We start from the raw sequence: 23,129 nt of genomic DNA on the forward strand, positions 1-23,129 counted from the left end.
ATATTAAGAGTGCCACAGCAAGCCAATTAAATATTGCTTATTCTCTAAAAGGCTTGTTGCCAATTAGTATCATAAGAGGTTATTACTCAAAGGAAGTTGATAAAAGGCGATATTTTTTATTTCAACAAATCCATACCTATGCATCCTGAATTGATCTTGAAACCCTTTCTGTTCAAAACATTGAACTTTTGGTGACTCGATCTGAGATGTTATTCTTACCATGGCTGCTTGGAATTTTACTTGGTGATGAATCGTCACTGTTCAGCCAAGAATGGAAGCAATGAGTTAAAACTTATTTATACAGCGGCCAAAAATGTTTTAGATCCTGCGATCGGTCTTGGCTAAGGTCTGTTATGGGAGGGAGAGGAAGTTTGGAAACACTCGGAGACAGACCAACCGTTCACTTAAGAAAATATCAAAGGAAAAAAAATGACAAAACTTGTATTTGCTATTTTTATTGAGATTTTTGCAACATTGTATATAACACACGTCCATGTTCTGCAAGCAATTGCTGGAATGTAAACTCATAAGTCGACGAGCAAGATACTCAAAAGATAGCACATTGAAGAGATTTGTAGTTGTAAAGAAAAATCAAGCAATAAAGTACTATTAAAGAAGGAAACAAACAAAAAGATGAATTACCATCTCACTGGCTCTGTAAATGCACACTTTAAAAACCGCTGTGAACGTTTTACTTCAACAAACAGATTGTGGCGATTGCATCAAAGGTATTGCTGGTTTGTTGTAAGCAATGTTGCATCAGCGATTCAAAACACCACAGATCATGTTAAAAAAAATCCTGTTTTTTAAGGCACTTGGCCAAACAACAATAACGAGGAAAAGATTCTTCCGTGTTGTGAAAAAAGCCGGACGAGAAGGCACAATTTTACTTTGGATCCGTCACCCTGAGGCTATACGTGTCTAGGCAACAAATCATCCCCGTAAAAGGTCCTCAGCGAGACCTAACAGTTTTCAAAAACACATGTCGAGATGGGGTCAAATTATCCAGGTAGGAATAGAAAAGTGTTGTTATATACGTCTTTACTCAAGCGATAGATGCGTCTATTAAAATGACCCTGCATGGACCAGGGTTAGTTGACGAAAGAGTGCTTCTTCAAGACACTAAACATTGTAAATACTGCCACTCTTGCTGTTAACCCACAATGTTGGTTTCAAGTAACAGGTTTGTGTGATTGACTAAACATTTTGTCTTGTGCAGTTCGGTTTTAATAGATGTCCATAAAAAACAATTCACTATGTAAAAGTTATATGGTTGCTGCGCACAAATTGTGTTGTAAATGATCAATTGATTTTATGCTGATAAATTGAGTGAATATACAAAGGCTTCAGATGTTTAAACCATGCTAATCCTTTTAACTTGAAGCCCGGAGACCAAAATGAATCTGTTCCTTTTTGCAATGTCCTCTGACCACCAGTCCCTCTACCTCCTCGTGTCCAGCCGAAAACCCTTTAGCCCTTGGAAAGTTCTTTGGATAACCAATCCAGCCCCTCGTACAGCCCAGTTCCTTGGGTTGCACAGGTGGACTGCATGTACCACTGCGGGTTTGGAAAATGGAGAGCAAGATCAATATTTGAACATCTTCAACCACTCACACCAAGTGACTTACGCGTTTGTTGTGGAGACTGTGGAGGCCTAGTTTGTCTGTGAGCTCACTGACACTGATGGCATTCGGGAGATCCTGCTTGTTAGCAAACACCAGCAGAACTGCGTCCTTCAACTCGTCTTCCTGCAACTGAAGATTAAGAACAATGGACTTAATTAGTTGCTTACTTAATAACATGAACACTAAGTGACAGTTGTTAATCTATCGTTGATTTATTTACCATGTTTATTTCATGTATTCGCATTATTATGAGATTTCTATGTGAGGATCAATTTAGTCAAACTACCAGCCTTTCGTTTCATTTAATACGTACCATTTTACTCAGCTCAGCTGCCGACTCGGCCACTCTTTCTCGGTCATTACTATCAACAACAAAGATGAGACCCTAATGGAGGACAGAAAATGTTAAACTTATACAACTGTGTATTGAACTCAATGCAAAACCTTTTTTTTTTAGTACCTGGGTGTTCTGGAAATAATGTCTCCACAGGGGTCTGATCTTGTCCTGGCCACCAACGTCCCACACAGTGAAACTAATGTTTTTATATTCAACCGTTTCCACATTGAAACCTTTAAGAGAGAATTTTTTTTTTTATTAAAATGACGATAATCTCTCAGAGCAAAGTGTTTAAAAACCGTGTGTAACAGTAGTGACTCTTACCAATAGTTGGGATGGTGGTTACGATTTCTCCCAGCTTCAGTTTATACAAGATGGTCGTTTTACCAGCAGCGTCAAGCCCAACTGTTGATGAATGCAAATAGATCAGGATCAACTATGTCAACAAGAAACAACAGGCATTCAAGATCCAACTAACATACACTTCATCGTGTCCAACATGTGTGTATATTTTTTGTGAAAAAATACACATGAAACCATCGAAATTAATACTTTACTATTATACTCTCGAAAACTAAATTGTGAATAAAACTACACTAGATATTATTAGAAACACGTTGTATGTATGATTTACTATAACAATATATTCGTTTAACATACATTTAGACTGTTTCTTTTCAATTGTGAGACTTTTTTCAAGTTGTCTTCGACCAAGCTAACGGCTAACGCGGCTAACACACAGAACATGAACTTACCCATTAAAATTCTCATTTGTTTCTTTCCGAACAGATTACTGAAAATCGACGAGATGGTGAGACCCATTTTCCACCAGACGATGTGCTCGATATCGTTAAGAAAGATTGGGTTTAACTGCGTTAGAAAGAAAGTAAAGTGAAGCTCCTCCACGAATCCGGTATGTCTGATTTCTTCACTGTCGTGACGTGTGTGCCACGTCCGGGCCAACGTGGAATCTCTGACGTCATCGGTTTGAATAATCTTTATTGATCCGTTTGTCTTAACAATGCGCTTTAAATTATTTATTTTAATTGTTTTGATGATCGGAAATCATATAAATGTAAATAAAAAATGATGGGTGAAAATAAAATAAAAATTACAATTAAAATATAAACAGTAATACAAAAGCGGAAAACATATTTAAAATGTATAAGAATGCTTTCCTGTCCACCTCCTCGTTACTTTTTCTTGCTTCGTTAAAACTGTTTATAGTGTAAGGTATAGGCAGAAAAAATTATAACCAATATTGATGTTTTTATTAACGTTCGTACTCAAATATAACGCCATACATATTGTTTACCGATAGATGTCGCTGTAAATCGGCAGAAAAAAAACTAAATTATTTCATTCTAAAGCACACAATCTAAAATTATTTATTTAGTATTTGTTGGCGTTGTTTTTGACAAATCATGTATTCGTTACATTTCTGTCTATATATAATTTATTACCCTGGAATTTTAAAGGGTGACATAGATCAAGCAAACCACTAGATGTCGCTTTAAAACATTTGTAAGTTCAAGGTGGCATCAACAAGGCATCTATCATATGAATGCATTCATGAAGCTGTCCCTGTCATAAACAATTTCCCGAAGGGATCAATAAAGTTGATCTAATCTAATAATAATACAATAATTAAAATGGCTCTGTTGTCATTGCACAACCTCCAGTTGACCTCCCTTTTCAAAAGCACATATTTGATGTTTTATCCAAACGTTAATCTGAGACTATTTGGATTTGAATTACATTTGATTTGATAAACTATATATTATTATTTACAATACAATAAAACAACCTTGAAAATTAAAAGACAGGTTGCAAAAAAGCAATTGCTCCTTCATTTATATGACCTGAAGTTAATAAATGTAAGATAAAGTACTTGAAACCAGTCTCTGAATAGTTTTTATGGGCAAGAAAATAAATGCGTGTTGTTGGGAAAGAGTTTGCTGAATTTTCTTCAGAGTTAACAACTGTTACTTATATATTTCTCACAATTATTCCATCTACTCTGATTTGGTGAGTAAAAAAGTAAAACTACTATTCTGATGTATGTTTTTTTTTTAACTAGATACGATAGTAATAAGAGAAAAATGAACTATATATATATACTGTATATATATATATATATATATATATATATATTTATATATATATATATATATATACTGTATATATATATATAAACTGAGAGCGCCCTCTAGTGGGCTCTGAAGATGACGTGTCGTGAAGCCTCGTCAGCTGTTTAACAAAACCTTTAAATAAAACAAATCTATGGTTATAACTTGTAAGTATTGTATAACTTAATATAAATGAATAAATAAATGCAACTTCTCGTTTAAAACATGAACTATTATAACAAAAATGAACATGAGCAACATAAAGAGAACAGGGTTATTTTTTGATCAGTGTATTTAATATCAAGTATCTATATATATATATACATATATACTGTATATATATATATATATATATATACTTTTTTTCACTAGAGGACGCTCTCAGTTTTAACAAGATGTTGGGTTTCATCGAGTCGTCATGCCTTTGAAAATCAGTGTTTTATGAAACTTCTATTATAACAGTATCTGTAAAGCAGAGTGAATAATACATCGTGGATCGTGCTTGTTTTTAGTATTTCAAATTAAATATTGATATATGATGTTAATTATTCTGCAAATGTACAATGTGTAACGTTTCAACCATTGGACTGAAATCATTTATAGATGTTTTTACAGCCGAGGATTCCCAGCGTGACAGGGTCACACCCCTGAACACGCCCACACACCACCAGTGGGAACAAATGTGACTTATCTCGTCAAAGGTGAGCACATAGGAGCAGGTGTCGTTCATTGTTGCAGGTATCCTGGAATGTTCCGCTGCTGTTTGCTCAAGACTGGACTTAATATTCTATCATGGAGTCGAATGGAACGCTGAGGGAATATGATGTAGGTTTTAAAACTTATGCTCGAATTATAAACTTCATTTATAGTTAAATGAATTGATTTTGTTTTACAGATCGATGTCCTCTTTGCTGTGTACTTGTCTTTCCTGACACCGAGGTGACCGAGTTCCTTCTTTAACAATATTACTTCTTCAGTCAAACACATTTAATTCATGAGTGAGATTATGAACTCTCCTAAACTCTCTTTTCTGTTGCAGCGTTGTGGGAAGTTTCTCCGTCCTCGTGGTTTCCATCTTGAGGTGGAGGCATCTGAAGGAACAGGTTTGCAAACTATTTAAACCTCACGTGCGCGTCCTCAAGTCAAAGTCACAATGAACTTCTGTTATTGCTGATGTGATGCCAACGAGTTTCTCTGAAGACCGTGTAGAAAAGATTTGGCACAGCTTCGTAAAAACGTGCACTTGATTGATGACCTGGCATGTGAAATGTAAAAGGTGGGTTTTATTGCACGTCTCACCAGACATAACTTAAATACTATTTCGATTAAAATACTAGTTTGGGTTATGTATTTCTGTGTTGCAATTAATATGGCTTGCCTTTTATTGACATTTCCTTCACATGCATCAAGAGTTAGGTTCTCTATAGAGTCTTTAAAAAACTATTTTAGAAAATATGATGAGTTTACTGAGAGGGAGCTGGGCGAGTGCAAGTGGAGGAGTTTTTATTGAGTTAAAAAATGGCTTTGAAAGTTATTTTATTTTCATTAGAAGCTTAGTTGGTCAGTGTTGTTTTCAGAGTCAGAACCTTTTAATATATATATTTTTTGTGGCGTTTTTTGAAGAATGAAATGAGAAAACACACAAGATAAGCACTAGAACAGCAGAACTGAGCTCCAAGGCAGCCATTCTGCGGCGCCTGCTTTATTTAGTGCGAGAGAAGCCGTTTCAAGTTCTACCAAACCAGCTTAAAAACACATAAATCAAATGAAGAAAAAAAAACTGAATTATGCAAGTCGATTGTAAACATTTAATGGTTGTAGGTTAAAAAGATTTATCTTGGTTTTATTATCGATGTCATTTTTATTGTTCTTACTGGGCTGTAAAGTTGAAGTCTGTTTTTTTTTATTATTAATAAAATCTAAATTAACTTGTATATTTGTGAATAAAAACCTTACTATCACATTATTTAGTTTCAGTTTTGGTATTTTGCTGCATATTAGTCGGATTCAGATTCTCTGTCCTAATGTCAGCACCTCTGCAGCTCTTGTCATTAGAATGGAATGCTTGTTCCGTCGTTGTATTTACCGTATTTTAACTTCTGATAAATTCAGGACAGAGTACACAAGAGTACTTTTTTCATATGTTGACCATGATTTGACTTGTGTGCAGGTTTATCTGTTGGTCCAGCTGGCACTTGCAGATCTTCTAGCTGCTCTCACGCTGGTCTTCTCCACCATCCTGAACAAGGAGAACTCCGGCTACAGTGTGACTCTCTGTCAGTACAGCCTCCCGCTGGCACTGGTGAGTCCTTATTACCCTTTTATTACCATTGTTATTACTAATGCTTTTAATTACACTTAGATTTATAGAACTACTTAGTTTTCAATTTGTGTGACAAATGCTCCAAAATAAAAATAAGAATCTGAAATTTTGACTAAAAGAAACAAAGAACAACATAAATGTTGGATTTATATCAGTTTAATTTTCAAAGAAATGATTCAAAACATACAAATTTCATAATTTGAAAAACATTCGATCTCAAGTTTCGTATACGAGAAGAAAACATATATATATATATATATATATATATATTTAAAATAAAGTAATAGATTTATCATATAAAAGTGGAAGAACAAACTGATAAAATACAAATATTTAATTGTGCTTATTGAAGAAATCTTATTTTATTATTGTTTTTTTACTTTTCTGGACTAACACTAGTAAATTATCAAAAATATATTTTATTTCATTTCCTAATTTTTTAGATTTATTTAAATTATTTTCTTTTATTACATTTTTTTTAAAATATATATTTATGATTTGACATGAGTTCAAAGCTCAAATAAACAACATTTTCCCTGAAATATCTGTTGTTTTTCTCAGACATTTTACTTCATTTCGTTCCTGCTCGTCGTCGTTTACGCCTGGAGGTCGAAGAAGGCGATCCACGGCTGGAGAGCGGCACCAGCAGACGAATCAGGAGTGCAAGTGAGAGTCCGACAAAACAAACAACTATGACTCTCAAAAATGTCCCAGTGATTCCTCATACCTCCCTTGTTTACTTCGCAGAGAGAACACATGGTCGTGCTCGTGTGTTCACTTGTGTGGTGAGTTTTTATTGTTCTTTAACTTCATGCTGACACGTGTTAATTCTGTGGATCGTTTCAAGGTTCGTTCCGATCTCACTGTACTTGACCTACGTGCTCACTCCCTTCATCAAAGTCACTCCTCTGCTGCCAGACAATGAATTTCCAAAAGACATGGCGGTTGAGAAATACTGCAGAAGGTACTTGATACACTTAAAATCAAAGTAGCAAAAACAACGTGCTGTGGTTTGACCTCCATCTCTTCTCTACAGATGTATAATGTTCCTGCACGTGTCTGGAGATCCTTGTCCTGATGCCGTGAGTCGCCTTGAATTATTATTTGTCATTATAAACATACATATTATATAGATTTTTTAAAACTTGTTGGTTGGTTTCAGTTTATATATTTGAGTATTTAAAGTCATTTCTTCTTGTTTTTATCTCTTCAGGACGAGAGGCACGACACACTGATGAGAGTGATTTTGGTCTTCATTGTCGTCCTCGTGATGTTCTCCTGCTCTGTGAGTTATTATTGTGTATCTCTGTAGTGTTTGTTAAAGATGACAAACTAAATCGATCGCTCAGATCTTTTAACCAAAATTTGTTAAGACGTTAACCAGAAAATATTTAGAAAATAAATGATTAAACATTCATAAGTACACGCAGAAATGTAATAACACTTGAAAATATATAATATAGCCTAACAAGCATAGTACATGTATAATAATTATATTTAATTTTGTCATCTAAGCCTTCATTCATTAATTTTTCGTGCCACTTAATCCATGATGGGTGTAGCAGGGGTTCTCATCGGACGATTTTCTTAAGTTCTCAATCAACCTCTATATGTTTTTGGACTGTGGGAGAAAACTCTAGTTCCCGGAGTAAACCCACGCAACACATATTACTAAATTTACCTGGCTAAATTAAACCACTAATACAACTATTTTCCTTGTCTTCGCCACCATTGATTTCAGCCTGGATGCGCAAGGCATTCTGGGATACCACTAAATGCCACTAAAGGTCCTGAAAACCTTTACTATTAAGACTGATACACTCGCCCTCCACCACTCGTTTGATAGGGGGTTGAGATAAGGTAAGGTAAAGGTAAGGTAAAACTTTATTGATCCCTCAGGAGGTCTCCTTTGGGAAATTGTTTTTTTACAATAGCCAGCAATTTTTCATAAACAATAAAAAATAATACATAAAAAATAAAATAAGAAGAACATAAAGAGGAAGAACAAGATGACACAAATCGAGGGCTACGGGGGTAAAAGGTATTAAGCCTTTGACTAGAGTATCTGTTCTAAAGAAGCATTTGAACGTTTCTAGGTTTTTAACAAGTTTGACCTACAATGAAAGCAAGAACACAAATCTTTTATATATGACCTGCTTATATATATGACCCGAGTTATTGCCGTCACAAAACTATTCATCTTATGACAAATACTAAATCACAATGACAAGGCAAAAGCGAAAGTTTAAGACTTAACATTTTATTTTTCAGAATGTTTATAGCAGTAAGACTTAAAAATCTAAATTAAATTAATTTACTTTTATTTTATCTTGTTAATACTAGGTCAACTGTATTACAGTGTTGTACGACTCGATCTTTGTCATTTCTGGCTCGATGCTGATCGAAAGGTTCTCGGCATTTGGAAGAATAATAATTTTTCTTTTAACACAATTCTTGACACCTTTAAAGCTTAAACATGTTTTTTTTAAATCTAAATTTGATTTTAATCTGCCGTGTTTGGCCTTTTTTACGAACCTTAGAATTTATTTATGTGGCCCTCGTAAAATAAGTAAAACTAATGTATTCAAAGTATTGTATTTTTAATTTTTTTTAAAATAATTTAGTTAGAGTTAAACTGTAGATAAAAACTTTTTACTTGGTTTTAGTACTTTTTCACTTATTCCTTTGCCCTTTTCTAGTCTGATTGAAATAAATAAAAATAAACAATAAATAAAAGACTATTTTTAAAAATGTTCTTTTTCATCAGATTTTGTTTGTATTCATTTTATCATTTATATTGAGTCTATAGAAATAAATAAATAAACGCTGAGTCATCATTCATGTCTAAACTATGTAAAAAACGTCTTCACTTTCTTTCAAGGTCATTTATTACAAAGTGGGAAAGTGGTACAAAGCCCACGAGCATCAGGGTCTATTCCCGGTGGAAGGAGACGGACGCTCCAGGAAGAGATTCAAAAGCATGTTCTCCACCGCCAGGAATATGGTGATGGTCATCATGTTCTGCTGGACTCCAGGTAAACACACTTTAATGAAACCTTGTGGGGTTTATTTCTAACGTTGTGTGAACCCTCTCAGCGCTGCTCCTCATCCTGGTGTCACTGATCAGGTCTAAACACACGGGCCAGAGTGGCCTCTTTGCTTTATATGTTCTTCAGGTGAGTTGAGCTCAGATTTAAGGAGTAAAAAAATCATCATCGGACTAAATCCTTCTTCTGCTCCAGGCGGCCACCGTGTCTCTGCAGGGCTTCCTCAACAGCATGGTCTACGCCTGGAGACGCCGGAACTTCACGGAGGCCGTGCTGGGCGAGAGAACGCCGCTGCTGCTTCAACACCGACTCCCTTTCTTCGAAGACTCGCTCAAGAGTCCTTTCTGACGAGCCCAAGATTTCATTTTGAGGTGAAAAAAAAAAGCGACTCAAACACTTGCCTCGTGTGTCGCTCACGTGCGCGAGAGCCTGGAACACTGAGGAACGATGACCTGTCGCACACTCTGTAGACACTTCTTCTTGTGTGTATTTGTGCTCGTAAAAAAAGTTGTGTAACCAAGGCTGAGTCATGGAGAGGACAAGATACAAGAACTTGTTGTTTTTACAATAATACCTGTTAATGTTCGACGAGCAGTCAGCCGACTTGGAATTACATAAGTATTCGCTCACGTCTGGACTGACAGGGAAACTCGACATGTGTTTGTTGTGTAACTCACTGGATCGACTGTCAGTGTCTTTCGAACGCTTCACTGAACTCTCTTTTGTCAACACATTCCTAAATCAAAGGCACTCGGAGTCACCGGGCAGCGGAGCTGTTATGAAGGGACACCCTGGAAAGCTCGACAGAGTGAAAACCTGTATTTATAGATTTGTCTCCTCCATTGTGTGTGTTTTTGTTGTTGTAGATTTCCTCTGTGAGAGGAAGGACTGTATTGCACAGGGAAAGTAAAATCTTTGCACTGATTTGATTGAATGTCGCACTTTTTGTAAATGTCTTTTAATGTAAAGTTTTGTATTTATGTTGCACTAATATTTGTCATTTTACTGTAATAAACTTCAACATAAGCACTTTTTTTTTACCCTTTAACTTAATCTCTGAAGTGATGTGTTTAATAAAATACACATTTAAGAAATACAATGTGATATTTAGCCTAAAGCAACTGTCACTATGTCAACAAAATAAATACTTTTTATCCATGAAGTACATACATGCACCTGCATTATGATCTTTCAATAAAGTATTTTATCGTATCTTTGGGGTTTTGTTACATAATTTGAATCTCCATTCACAATGTTTGACCTCTTCATGGATCACAACAGATTCCAGTGCAAGTTAAACCAAGACTGAATTAAAATTTAAACAACTTGCACTCGACCAAAAATAGTATTTTTAAACATTTGAAAAAATGCAGACGCTTTTAAAGCCAAATAAAGTTTAAATAGATCGTCATGAACTCTGAAAATTCTCACCAAATGCTATACTTGCTAGCTATGCTATGCAACAACAAGCTAGATGCTAATCGTTCTGAGGTGATATTTACCGCTTTGTAACACTACTAGTGTATGTTGTCATATTTGCATTACTACTGTATACACTCATATTGTTATAGTATTGTTTTATTATAAATCTAATTATTATTTGGATATGTTCACTGTATTTTTTAGTGTTTTTCTTGCTGCTGTGACAACACAAATATTATTTCTTAAAACGATTTTGAAAAAAACATTCTTCTGTTTTCCCGTCAAAGTTTGGCAGAACTTGAAGTCCTAGTGTTAGTTTGGGAAAACCCTGTTTTGTGGTTAAAGTATGTAGACCAGCTCAACGGCAACAGGTTTGTCCAAGAGAAGTTTGAAAGCAGAGAAACGAAGGTACTTTTGATGACGTCATGAAAAGGGCACGGTTGGCAGCTGTTCATCTGGTTCTAAACAAAGGTAAGGAATAAAGTTATGTCACAGCGGACTATCACTGAAGCCTTTATTATTTCTCATTTCTTTTTAATTATTTCATTTTAGTTTTTGTTTTTTAAAATGTTTACTGTATGTCTTAATATCATGTGTCAATTATAGTGATTATCCAAATGTGGGAAAATATATATATACTGATAACTTTTGCTCCCCTTGATTTGTAAATGAATAAAGACGGATGAGGGTCAAATATTTTTATTTTCATCACGTGTAAAAATTTTCAAAACCGTTTTCTTCACCTTCATGATGTAACTTTTCAAAAGTCCATCGACAGCGATCTCTGCTGTGCGATCTCGTAATTCCCTCTTCTGCTTCCTCCTCTGCGAACATGCAGGTCGTACTTCCTGTACTCCTCCTCGTCCTCCTCCTCGTCCTCCTCCTCCATCACTCTGTCCTGACACCTCGCCGACGGGTCGGTGTCGCTCGGGTGCGCCTGTCGGCCCGGCTTCATGCTCGGCCAGCTCTTCTTCCTCTGGCCGTTGCCGAAGTCCGGGAAGGGAGGAAACGCACCCTGGACGTCTCCTCCTCCTCTCAGGGGGGGCGGGAGGTCCACGGACCCTCTGCTCGCACCCAGGCCCGCCTTGACCGAGTTGATGGAGGCCTGGGAGCCGCAGTGGTGCTCGTGGATGCAGCGGGATCCGGACGAGGATCTGCGGAGCGCCTGGAATGGCAGCACCTCCTCCGATAGGTCGCCCATCTCACGAGACGCCTCCTGGACAGTGTTGGGTCGAGAATGAAAAACGAAACTTGAGAAATCCTAACTTTGAATACTGTTAGATGAAAAATGATTATACACTATACGTATACGCCATACTTAAATTAATGCTAAAAGATAATCAAAATATAAAGTATAAATGACTAGCTTCATCTAAGAGCTTAAACGTTTGAATACACATTTACAATCAACATTTCACTGACACACTGTCTCAAGACAAGCTTGGAACAGAATTAGAGACATGACACCGGTTATTTAAACGTCTGTTTGTCTGCCCTTTCACACCTTGGGTCGTGGATCAAAAGAATGAAGCGGGACACATCCGTGAGGGGGGGGACTAGGAGACAGAAACCCCCACCCAAGAACATTTGAATGATTAGAAAAGGAAACAAATTAGGAAGGAATCTCCACAGGGGAAGCTTGAAGGAACCAATATGGCGATAGGGGGAGGACCTCTCGGCCCGGAAATTTGCCTTAAATATAGCGATGTACCTACAGTTCGAGACCTTTTCTCCAGGGGCTATTGACCTGTGAAGTCACCGGGAGAAAGTGCGTTCGATCGATCGTAAAGCTTGTATTTAGTTTGACTTGAAGGGGCGTATAAACGACCCGTGACACTCTGCATTGACCTTTTCTCTCCACAAAGCGAAGCAAAAGAACCAGCAAGTGACGGCGTGTTGGAGCGACCGGAACGGACTCCTGTTTTGTCCGTATTAATACCTTGTCACGCAGGGTCAGGAGCTCGTAATGTGGCGGGTCGAACACCTCCTGCAGGTCGCCCTGGTGGAGCGGCTTACTCTTGCGCACCAAGACCTTCGATCGCCAGGTGAATAAAAAACAGGTCAGGTACGATCTTCTCAGCAGTTCCTCTGCTACCTTTTTACGTGGCTGCTTGAGCTGTACGAGGACGGATACGATGAGCAGCAGCAGCACGACGCCCGTGGACGCGCAGATGACCGTCCCGTGAGTCTTGGTCATTTGGTGAAACAGACCTTTGCTCTTCTTTTCTGGAAGATACAGAGTTGAAAATGTTATATCGCATAAAAAGTTCAGCATCACGTAGAATGGTGACGTCCTGGAGATACAAGACATATCCCGATACATGGGTTACTGTAGGAACAATAATATATTTGTGGTATTGTCCGAGTACTTGACTCTAGTGTCGCAGAATTTACAGACTACATGACTTTTAAAGTTCTACTGTATCCTCTCGTCCTCAGTCAACACTCAGGATTTCACTGTTCCTTCAGCTGTGGAGGACGTAATGACTGCTGCCATCTATTGGCTAGAAGTTTAATTGCAACAAGTAAATGAACAAACACTGTGAATATTTGCATGTTAATTGTGAACTAATTTTTATTTTATTGTATACACACTTTTTCCATATAAACCATAACATAAATATCAAAACAACATGTGATTTCAAAGCCAATAATTAATAATATTTATACAGTTCTGTTGAATATCGATACATTATAGTGAAAGAAAAAAAAAAAGGTGCAATATCTAAGTGTATCAATATTTTCTCACACCCCTAGTTACAGTGTGAGCTGAGAATGTTGTCGAAGTACCTTTGCAGTTACTTTCGTCCCAGGGGAAAACACAGTTCTGGACGCCGTTGCACACCAGGGACGTGTTAATGCACATGTTGCTGTGACAGAAGAAAGCGCTGCTCACACAGGGAGCTGAAACACAAGTATAGGGTTAGCAAATGACCTGCTGAGAAACACAATATTTTGGAAAATAATTTGAAAAAATCTATTCAATATTATATGTAGGGCATTCTACACAACAGTTGACATTTCCACTTTTTTTTTTTTGTTTATCATCTTTCATATTTTTCATTAAAAACATATGATTTGCAAAACGAAAAAAACACCTAACAAGAGCTCAATAACTCTTGACTCTTGACCTACCTGGAACAGAAAAAATGCCCTCCATTTTGAGATATTATGCTTCAATTTATTTCATGACATTTTTGGGTTTTCTTGTCAAGATACTTTTTGGTATGGTAAATTTAACCTCATTGCTTCTAAGATTTTTATCATCTGACTAAGCTAGCATTGTTGTCCTCTAGCTAAGATATAATGTTTGTCATCTGGCTAAGCTAGCATCGTTATCTTCTGGCTAAGCTATCATTGTTATCATCCAGCTAAGATAGCATTGCTATCCTCTAGCTAAGATAGCATTGTTATCCTCTGGCTAAGATATCATTTTTATCATCTGGCTAAGCTAGCATTGTTATCCTCTGGCTAAGCTATCATTTTTATCATCTGGCTAAGATAGTATTGTTATCCTCTGGCTAAGCTATCATTTGTATCATCTGGCTAAGCTAGCATTGTTGTCCTCTAGCTAAGATAGCATTGTTATCCTCTGGCTAAGCTATCATTTTTATCATCTGGCTAAGCTAGCATTGTTATCCTATGGATAAGCTAGCATTGTTATCATCTGACCAAGCTAGCATTGTTATCTTCTAGCTAAGCTAGCATTGGTATCCTCTAGCTAAGCTATCGTTGTGTCATTTGGCAAAGGTAGCATTGTTATCCTCTGGCTAGGCTAGCATTGTTATCATCTGGTCAAGCTTGCATTGTTATCCACTAGCTAAACTAGCATTGTTATCCTATGGCTAAGCTAGCAGTGTTGTCCTCTTGCTAAGCGAGCATTGTTATCGTCTAGTTAAGCAGGCACTGTTGTCCTCTAGCTAAGATAGCATTGTTATTCTCTAGCTAAGTGATTGTCGGTGAACACAAGGGGGTGCCAAATATCAAGTGAATCAAACTGAATTATAACATTAATACACCCACACAGTTGTATATTACGCTGAACATTCTGTGTACACTTTGGAAGCTATTCAGTGGCTGTGTCGTTAAAAAAGAGAAAATGGGCTTTTAATTTTCACAACTTACGGTCGGCAAAAGATGTGAACAGCATCCGAAAGCGGCTGAGTCGACTCGTCTCATCGGCCCACATCCGCACGACTCCGACGCCGTTGTCCAGCATGATGTCGTTGGCGACAGTGCTGCAGAACTTAGCCTGGTGATAAACAGTAGGTTTTTCTGTTGTTGTTTTTAATGTTCTTAAAGACATCACAATAGAAGAGTGTTGGCAATTGGCAGTTGGCTCCTCCCACTTTTTGAATTGGGTTATAGTCATAGACCCACAGATGCATTTGTTTACAAAGTAAGAAAAGTTTTTTTTTTTTTTTTCTGGAAGCTGTAAAAAACTACTTTCTGCGCGATATATAAATGAATGCAACTGCCGTCTCCGACCATCAATATTGAGATCAGAGATTAAGGTCATGGTTCACTACCTTAAGGTCCTCGATGGCGCTACTCCCGTCATAAACGGCAACAAAGTTCTTCTTGCACTCGTTGGAATTTTCCATCTGGTATTCCAAGAATCGAAGGTAAATCTAAAACACAAGGACAGTTCTGGGTTAAAAAAAAAGAAAAAAGGATGTGGATTAAACCTGGGAAACTCTGCCAGATTAGGGATTAATGAAACCTTGAAAGTCAGTGATGACGAAAAAAAGATGATAGTAAACAAGTGAGTTTAATTTGTCGTGGGGGATTAAGGAAATACAAAACAACACTTATGATGTCATACCCGGTTGTTTTTGGGTGCACGTATGGTCCAGATGCAGTCGACCGGCTGGTCAGCATTGACTTTATACTCCTCGTCTACTTGGCTGGACCGGATCAGACCATCGGCTCCAGTCAACTCAAACTGGCAATCTGCAGCAAGAAGATTAAGTTGTGAAGGACTCTCTGTCAACGGGGATTTCGATCTTGAGGGTGGAGACTTTATTACGGACCTGGTATGGGGTTGAGAAGTCCTCCTACATGCAGATGGAATTCAGGGTCTTTGGAGGAAAGTTATTAGGAAACAGAAACTCCCACTGATGTCACGTCAGGTTGAGCTTCTTCTCACCTGCGGTGAAGTTGTACTGAACCCGGAAACCAGTTCCCTCCAGCTCTTCGTCGCTGTAGAAGCGGATCCACATGAAGCGGCCGCTGGAGTGGACCGACCCGGGACTGGTGGAACCGCAGAAGCGATTGATGAGCGGAGAGAAGCTGAAGGGACCGTCCCGCACCTCGATGTGGTCGAACCGACACTCGAACGACGCCTCGATGAAGAAGACCTTGTCGAAGAGCAGCTCTATTCTCTGTCGGGGCTGAGCTGGTGGAGGCAGACGAGTTCAGATCAGAGCTCAAAGATCCAGACTATCATTTTTTTCAAAGGTGTCAAAACAACTTCACATCATCTGTTGTTCGAGCTAAATCTGCGCTACCCAGCGAGACCAAAGCTGCCGACAATTGGCCAATCAAGCTCTGCACCTTAAAGAGGGAATCTGGACCTGTTGTCGGCGTCAGTACGTCGCTTCTCTTCACCCTGGTAATATTCTGACTCTTGCTTGTGTTGTTCATTCATAGTTAAGAGACTGTATCCTACACCTTGACTGCTTTTCCATCAGCTCTTTTTGTTCCTTGTTTTTGAATAAGTTTTTCTTTAGTTCTTATTTTTGCCTTTTTGTGTTCTAGCATCTCTCGCTTCCTGTTGCGCCTCATCAGCTCCTTTTTTTATTCTTATTTCATGATGGACTGAGAAAGTGGACTCCTTGTTATTTATCCCCCTCTAGTGGACGTTTTTGGTTTTGTGCTTGTATTTATTAAATTATATTTGTATTCAATTCTACCTTGGCTTGTGTGACTTTGTTGCCATTTGATTCTGGGTCACCTTGTTCTTAAATTCTTGACAGTTTTAGTAGTCATAAATGTCTTAAAGTGAATTTGATTTTATTGTGTTATCCAGGTCTTGTTTTGTCATAAACAGCAGCGACTCAGATTTGTATGAATGAACTCTGAAATATTTGTCCAAACATATGTTGTTTGACAAGCAGACCGAAGATTAAAAAAGTAAAAGAATGAAATGGGTTTTAATCTGAGAGCGGATTTGTCGGTTACCTTCCAGGACAAACAGACATTCTCTGTTGGGTGGGTACATGTCCGGATAGTTCGGGGAGCTGAAGGTGCCCCCTTCTGAGTTTCTCTCCCACGTTCCACACCGTCGAGACGTCTGCGGCCTCTGAGACGGCTGCACGCCTTTGTCCGCTTGTAGAGTGAAAACGACAACAACGTAATTCACAGAAAAGATCATTTAAGTAGATAGTATTGTTGGAATTATTCTACGTTACCTTCAGGTTTCTTGGCCATAGCAACTCCCTCCTCAACCAGCCAGAGAAGGATCCAGACTGTTAAGCCGCCAGCGTGTGAGAGAGACGGAAACAGAAGCTTAGCAGGATTTATGTGTTTCCTTTCTTTATGTACATCAGATCAGTTGACGGGTTGTGGGGAAAAAAAGAAAACAATCGAAGTGTGTCCACCATCTGCTGACGACTATTCTGATATGAGGGTTAAACCGAGGCTGTGGGGAGGTTTTTTCGTCAGGGTGATGAGAGAAGACGGCAGGGAGTCAAACATGGAACCCTTGTGCCAAAACGAGACCTAAATAGCACAATTGGCCTCAAGCTAGCAACCAGCTTGAGCAGGTCAGTGATGTGTCGCCTCTGTCTGCAAGAACATGACGATGAAGAAGTAGACGTTTGTAATCTGCTGCTGTCACATTGTGTAAATGTATAGTACTATATATATGTATAGCGAGTGTTTGCGTTTGAATTTATTTTGTGCCCTTTTTGTCAAAATTGAATTTGCACTTAGCCACAATAAATAGCCGGAGGTGAATTTTAACTATAATGACTCTTGACATGTCGGCCTTTTTTCGTGTGTGTTTTCTAAACTTGTGTAGGTGTGTGTTTGCGGTGGAGCGTAGGTATTTTCTTGCTGCTTTACTAAAGTTTATTATGATTATTTATGCTTCATGAAAATATTTATTTGTTACTAACACCTTTTTATTTTAGCAATTATTATATACAAAACATTTTTGTACATATCTATGTTGATAAAAACTTTAAGGGGTCAAATCTGTGAAATTAAACTTATGATAAATATGATTTAAAAGCTCATAATCAACCATTCTGCCGTCATCTTAACCATCAGCAGCAGTGATCTCTTGAGTGTAGTACCGTCTGTTTTCAGTTCAACTCTTGAGCCTCGCTCTGCACCGACCAGCGGAGACCCTGAAGCCACATCTTTGGCTCTTGCCTCGTGGCGAGTCGCTTTGGATAAGAGGGTCAGAAGGACGTTATGTAACTTGTGGTCTTGATGTGAGTCATTGACTTTTACCCGGCAACAGCTAAATATATTGAAACACAACCGCGTAACAAACAGTGTGTGAACATCAATCCCATCATTTTCAATAGGAACTGGACATTTAAGATAATTGTTGAAATATTTTATATTGCCTTTTATTTATTATTACCCTTTTACAATACTTTTTCTTATCTTCAAAAAAATATTTATCCTCTTATATCCTTTTAGTCTTTTACTGCTGTTTTGGTGTCAACTTTTGTGCTACCATTTTTTTCTAAACAACATTATTAAATAATATTTTTAAATAGCATTTCAAACAATGGGCTGGAAACACCTACTTAGTAACTGCAACAATGTTAATAGCAAATTATTTTTTGACCAACAAGATTTGTATAATGAGATATATATATATATATATAAATTAAAAAAAATTCTCTCTGTTAATACTTCTCAGACACACCTGATGATTCTCTCCTAAACAATTTTGAAGTACAATTTCTGACAAGAATTTATACTCAGGTTTTACACTAATATTTTGTCAAAAATGTAGATACAAGTCCTGTAATGTCAACTGATGGCTGCACTTAAGTGGATGAATATCAGCTTTTTGCTACAGACCCTAAGAGTTGTGTTTCACCTTTAATTTATCTATTTTTCACCCAAAATGGCCTGGTTAGAATGTTGAATTCTTTAAATACTAATATATATATATATATATATATATATATATATATATATATATATATATATATATGTATATATACTGTATATATACAAAAACCTTATGAACAACCTAACCACAGAGAAAAAAAATACTATTTTGTTATACAAGTTGTGTTTCATCGTTACAAAAGAATTAGTAAACAAAGCAAAAAAAAAGATATAAAGAAAATTAGCTTTTTATCTGACAGTGGGTTACATTAATTGAACTCTTGTTTAAAGGAAAATATATGGGGGAAAAAATGAAACCCTATAAAATAAAATGTTTTACACCCGTGCTACTACTTTTCTTTACGTTACTAACTTATGTTGATAATGGTGGAGGAATGGATGGATTATTACAGGATGGATGGATAGAGAGCCAGATGGATATATTGCTTTTTAACTTGACTTAGTGTATTGATGATAAACGATATTTGTATTGTTTGACTCCCTATTTGAATTTATGAAATACATTTTTCACATTATTTAGATGCTGTTTTCAAATATAAAAAAAAGGAAACTCACCGACACGCATCCTCTCTTCCCAACTCTGTTCTCAGCAGTTCAATGTCAACATTAATCAACAATGCAGTGGTTCACATCCTCGCAGATCCAAATCAATGTCCAGGATTAGATGATAGAAATCAAGGATTTAAAAAAAAATCCAACTTTCACCTTTTCATCCTAATCCCGGCTGGTCAAGATGAGAGCGAGAGAGACTTGAACTTCTTACTCGTGCTCGGCTGTCGTGGAGGACCTCGGTGGGATGTGTTCAAGTGTGTGTCACAGACTGAAGTAAGCAGATGAGCAGTGTGCTGGTTCAAGATCAGGAGGAGCGCACTGAGCATGTGCAGCAGCATCCAGCTGCAGACAGGACAACAAGAGGAACTTAAATATCATTTAGTTGAGAATGTTTTTGTTAGTTAACATCTAATAAATATTATATACAAAGATAACAAGCATCAGTTTCTCTAATGACATCTAATTTCTGGATTTTTCCTCTTTCAACTGGGGTACCGCAAGGGTCTGTCCTAGGGTATTTATTCTTCCTTCTGTATACAAATTTGCTTGGATCTGTTAACTGTCGTGGCTTTTAATTTCACAGCAATGCAGACAGCACTAATCTTCCTAATCCTCAAGTCTACAGCGAGGGAGGCCGGTGGAATCTCAGACGGTCTGGTGGTCTCCCGGTGGATGTTTGAGACTCGGCTCAAAGTGTCGCAGTAACAACTAGAGCAGGGGGTGGAGTAGTGGTTAGTTTTCTTGCTTTAAAGCAAGAAAGTTGCAGGTTCACTTACTTATCGTACTGGTATAAAATCGGATTAGGGTTTTACGTACTAGTAGTTGTGTCAACGCAAAAAAGTACACATTTGCAACAAATGTTCTACACAAAAAATTGTAATCGTAGCAAGACTTAAGCCAAAGTCTTAAATAAAAAAGACTTCTTTGTTATTCAGGTTCTTGTGTGATTTACTTGACATTGAGATTCATATTTGTGGACCGGTGTTCAGTTACACTAACACACATGTTACACTCTAACGATAACAACCCAACTGAAGAAACAAGTGTCTAAAAAGGAATAAATAATAAATACATCGCAAATCTGAATTTAGGATGAATATATTTCATAATAAAATGTGAAAGAAGCAATACAATACAATACAATACAAATAAGCAATACTCAACTTTAGGTTACACTTGATTAAACATTCCTGGAGTATTTTTTTTCTGACACTTTCATCATCTGCCGAGTGTCTTTCAATAGAGCTTCTGAATTGTAAATCTAAGGTGAATAGCTTCAACAGACACTGTGTTGCATCACTGCTTCTGAAATGTCCCTCTGTGGATGATGATAAAAACGAAAGGGCTGTCCGTGGAATGCATGAAATATTAACTTTATGTTTTAGGGTCGACACTTGAACTGCAGAGAGAAGAAGAAAAAAAAACAGTGTCCTCTGGCTGTGGCCACTGACAGATGCTGCACAGACGACACACTCGGCTGAGCTCTTTTGTTTCTGTCTGCTCGTCTCACTCAGGAACTCCAAACGCAAAGTGACAATATGAATACATCAGTCGTCATGGTGACCATCTTCTCCAGCAGATGACTTTGATATCATGGGTTTGATCAGGTGTGACGTTTGGGTGATCAAAGTTTATTTTTATTGAACTCATAAACCGACTGGTGGAGAATTCAGCGACACAGTTGCTGCAGTGAAACTCAACAGCTTGTCCAACTTAGGAAAAAAAATCAGCTTCCGAGGAAAAAGTCATTAAGGCGCCACCATGAACATGATGGGCGGAAAATCTCTGTGGATTTGGCCTTTTATAGCTGAGAAAGTCCAAGTGATGGAAGTCCATTAATTAATAGTGCGGAACAGATTAACGCCGCGCTGCAGTAACTGCTTAATAATCAACATCCTTCCTTTAAACTTACAATGCGAGCGCTTGCTCTCCGATTAAATCCCGCGGCGAGCGCCTCCTGACACACAAACATGCTTCCTCCCAAACAGATTTGGACATATGTGACATCAGAGTACTGCGACAGCGGATGGTAGATTCCAGCCTTATCTTGTACTAGAAAAAACAACAGATTACTCCAGTGTAGAAAACAAGGATGACCCCAGAGCAACACTTACTTAATACAACTGAGATTCTTTATACGGATTGGGATTCAGGATATAATAAATTCAGAATTTACTTGTACAGAAGTAAGTTGGAAAGATTGCAACTCACCGGCGACTTTTCTACCTGCTTCAAGATACATTTGCGGACAGTCCGGTCATTGTGTTTTCATATGTTTCAAGGTTTTTTGCTTGAAGTACTTTGTATAAGATCTGGACAGGCTTTGTGGAGTCTAGACTCGCTGAGATTGTACTGTCATCTGCGGTTATCTGTGTGTAATTAAAGTAACTGAAAAATGGAAGAAAGTATTTCAATCATAGAACAAGGAATAGTATAATGACATTAATTCCATTTTACAGATAACCATCAGGAACCACAAACCTATTGAATGAATTGTATATATCTGTAGAGTATTCTTTCTTCTTCTTCGCTCCTACTGAGTGATTTGTGGGAGCTAGTTCCGAGAATGCTACCGCCACCTGCTGTCGTGTTCAGCTCATTGGCGATTTCAAATGATAAAAAAAGATCTTAGATTACCAGATTATAAACGGCTACTTTAAACACCCATTGAAAATTAATAATTCGAATAGCCTCGGGCTATTAGATTGTACAATTCTGAGTTTGGGGGCAGGAGTGGAGTAAAAGTATCAAAAGTATCATGAAGTTATTACTTTATAAAGTTCTCCCCCGTCTGAAATCTCGGAAAATAAGAGGTTACAAGAACAGAGTCCACTATGAGACGAAGTTGTGGAGTTACACGAAATTATTATTAACCCCAAGAACGCCCAGATTTTTTCTCTATACACGTCGGAGGTAAAGACTTCCTGGATTGATGATGCTGCGTGACAGACCTCAATACTTAACCAATCACAATAGAGTCGGTGTGATCATGGTTAACAAGATTTTAGTTTAAGGACAAACCAAATGTTTTCAGTGGACAGGGCTTAAGCACATTTTTTTATGTAAATATTTCAATTAAAATAAAGTTTTGTACAAACAGACACTTACTGATGATACAATAGAGTCAAACATCTATTTAAGAGACACTTAAATCAACACATTAGTTGATCTTTAAAGACATCCAGGAGGCGCTCGACATGTTGACGTGATAATGCACAGGATAGGACGTAAGTTTTTGGAACAATTGGTGGCAGAAGGTTTCGAGGTATTCTAAGTTATAAAGGCAGATAGCCTGACCACGACAATGACTATACCAAAAGCCTGTTTATGTATCTACCCGTTTTACTGCCGTATTACAAGTATTATATTATTGTAAATATTATACTATAAAAGCTTTTGTGTACAATCTTTTTGTTAACTGATCTTATGTTGCAGTGTAGACACCTGCGGCTTATAGACAGGTGCAGTTTATATATTATTTTTCTTTTTTTTAAGTTAGTGTGTCCTACATTTAGGCCTGCTCTAAAACCCTCGCAATTACTACATATAGTTCAAATAACCATCAGTCGTTTTGGGTAAAGGAAATTGGAGTTT

The 23,129-nt window shown here is 37.5% G+C and overlaps 3 protein-coding genes across 3 annotated transcripts; 1 reads left to right on the forward strand and 2 right to left on the reverse strand.

The window, feature by feature from the left end:
- Positions 1-439: 439 nt before the first annotated feature.
- LOC148073761 (ADP-ribosylation factor 4-like) lies at positions 440-2,916 on the reverse strand. The gene is made up of 6 exons (XM_087797551.1): positions 2,718-2,916; positions 2,287-2,367; positions 2,086-2,195; positions 1,939-2,010; positions 1,629-1,754; positions 440-1,557 (listed from the first exon to the last, which is right to left on the reverse strand). Exons 1-6 carry the CDS (start codon positions 2,782-2,784, stop codon positions 1,471-1,473), a joined length of 543 nt encoding a protein of 180 aa, XP_087653677.1. The 5' UTR covers positions 2,785-2,916; the 3' UTR covers positions 440-1,470.
- Positions 2,917-4,780: 1,864 nt separating this feature from the next.
- LOC148073762 (transmembrane protein 116) lies at positions 4,781-10,586 on the forward strand. The gene is made up of 12 exons (XM_087797143.1): positions 4,781-4,916; positions 4,987-5,030; positions 5,131-5,194; positions 6,262-6,393; positions 6,976-7,080; positions 7,162-7,199; positions 7,262-7,378; positions 7,451-7,496; positions 7,628-7,699; positions 9,296-9,449; positions 9,511-9,590; positions 9,657-10,586. Exons 1-12 carry the CDS (start codon positions 4,884-4,886, stop codon positions 9,807-9,809), a joined length of 1,038 nt encoding a protein of 345 aa, XP_087653269.1. The 5' UTR covers positions 4,781-4,883; the 3' UTR covers positions 9,810-10,586.
- A 1,057-nt stretch (positions 10,587-11,643) lies between these two features.
- neto2b (neuropilin (NRP) and tolloid (TLL)-like 2b) lies at positions 11,644-19,717 on the reverse strand. The gene is made up of 12 exons (XM_087797170.1): positions 19,539-19,717; positions 17,297-17,353; positions 17,067-17,213; positions 16,033-16,281; positions 15,917-15,964; positions 15,709-15,836; positions 15,413-15,514; positions 15,009-15,135; positions 13,674-13,787; positions 12,979-13,109; positions 12,823-12,915; positions 11,644-12,099 (listed from the first exon to the last, which is right to left on the reverse strand). Exons 1-12 carry the CDS (start codon positions 19,546-19,548, stop codon positions 11,644-11,646), a joined length of 1,662 nt encoding a protein of 553 aa, XP_087653296.1. The 5' UTR covers positions 19,549-19,717.
- Between the last annotated feature and the right edge of the window lie 3,412 nt (positions 19,718-23,129).

Source organism: Callionymus lyra, chromosome 8 (genome assembly GCF_982586985.1).
Source record: "Callionymus lyra chromosome 8, fCalLyr1.hap1.1, whole genome shotgun sequence".
In the NCBI taxonomy this organism is placed as follows: Eukaryota; Metazoa; Chordata; class Actinopteri; order Syngnathiformes; family Callionymidae; genus Callionymus; species Callionymus lyra.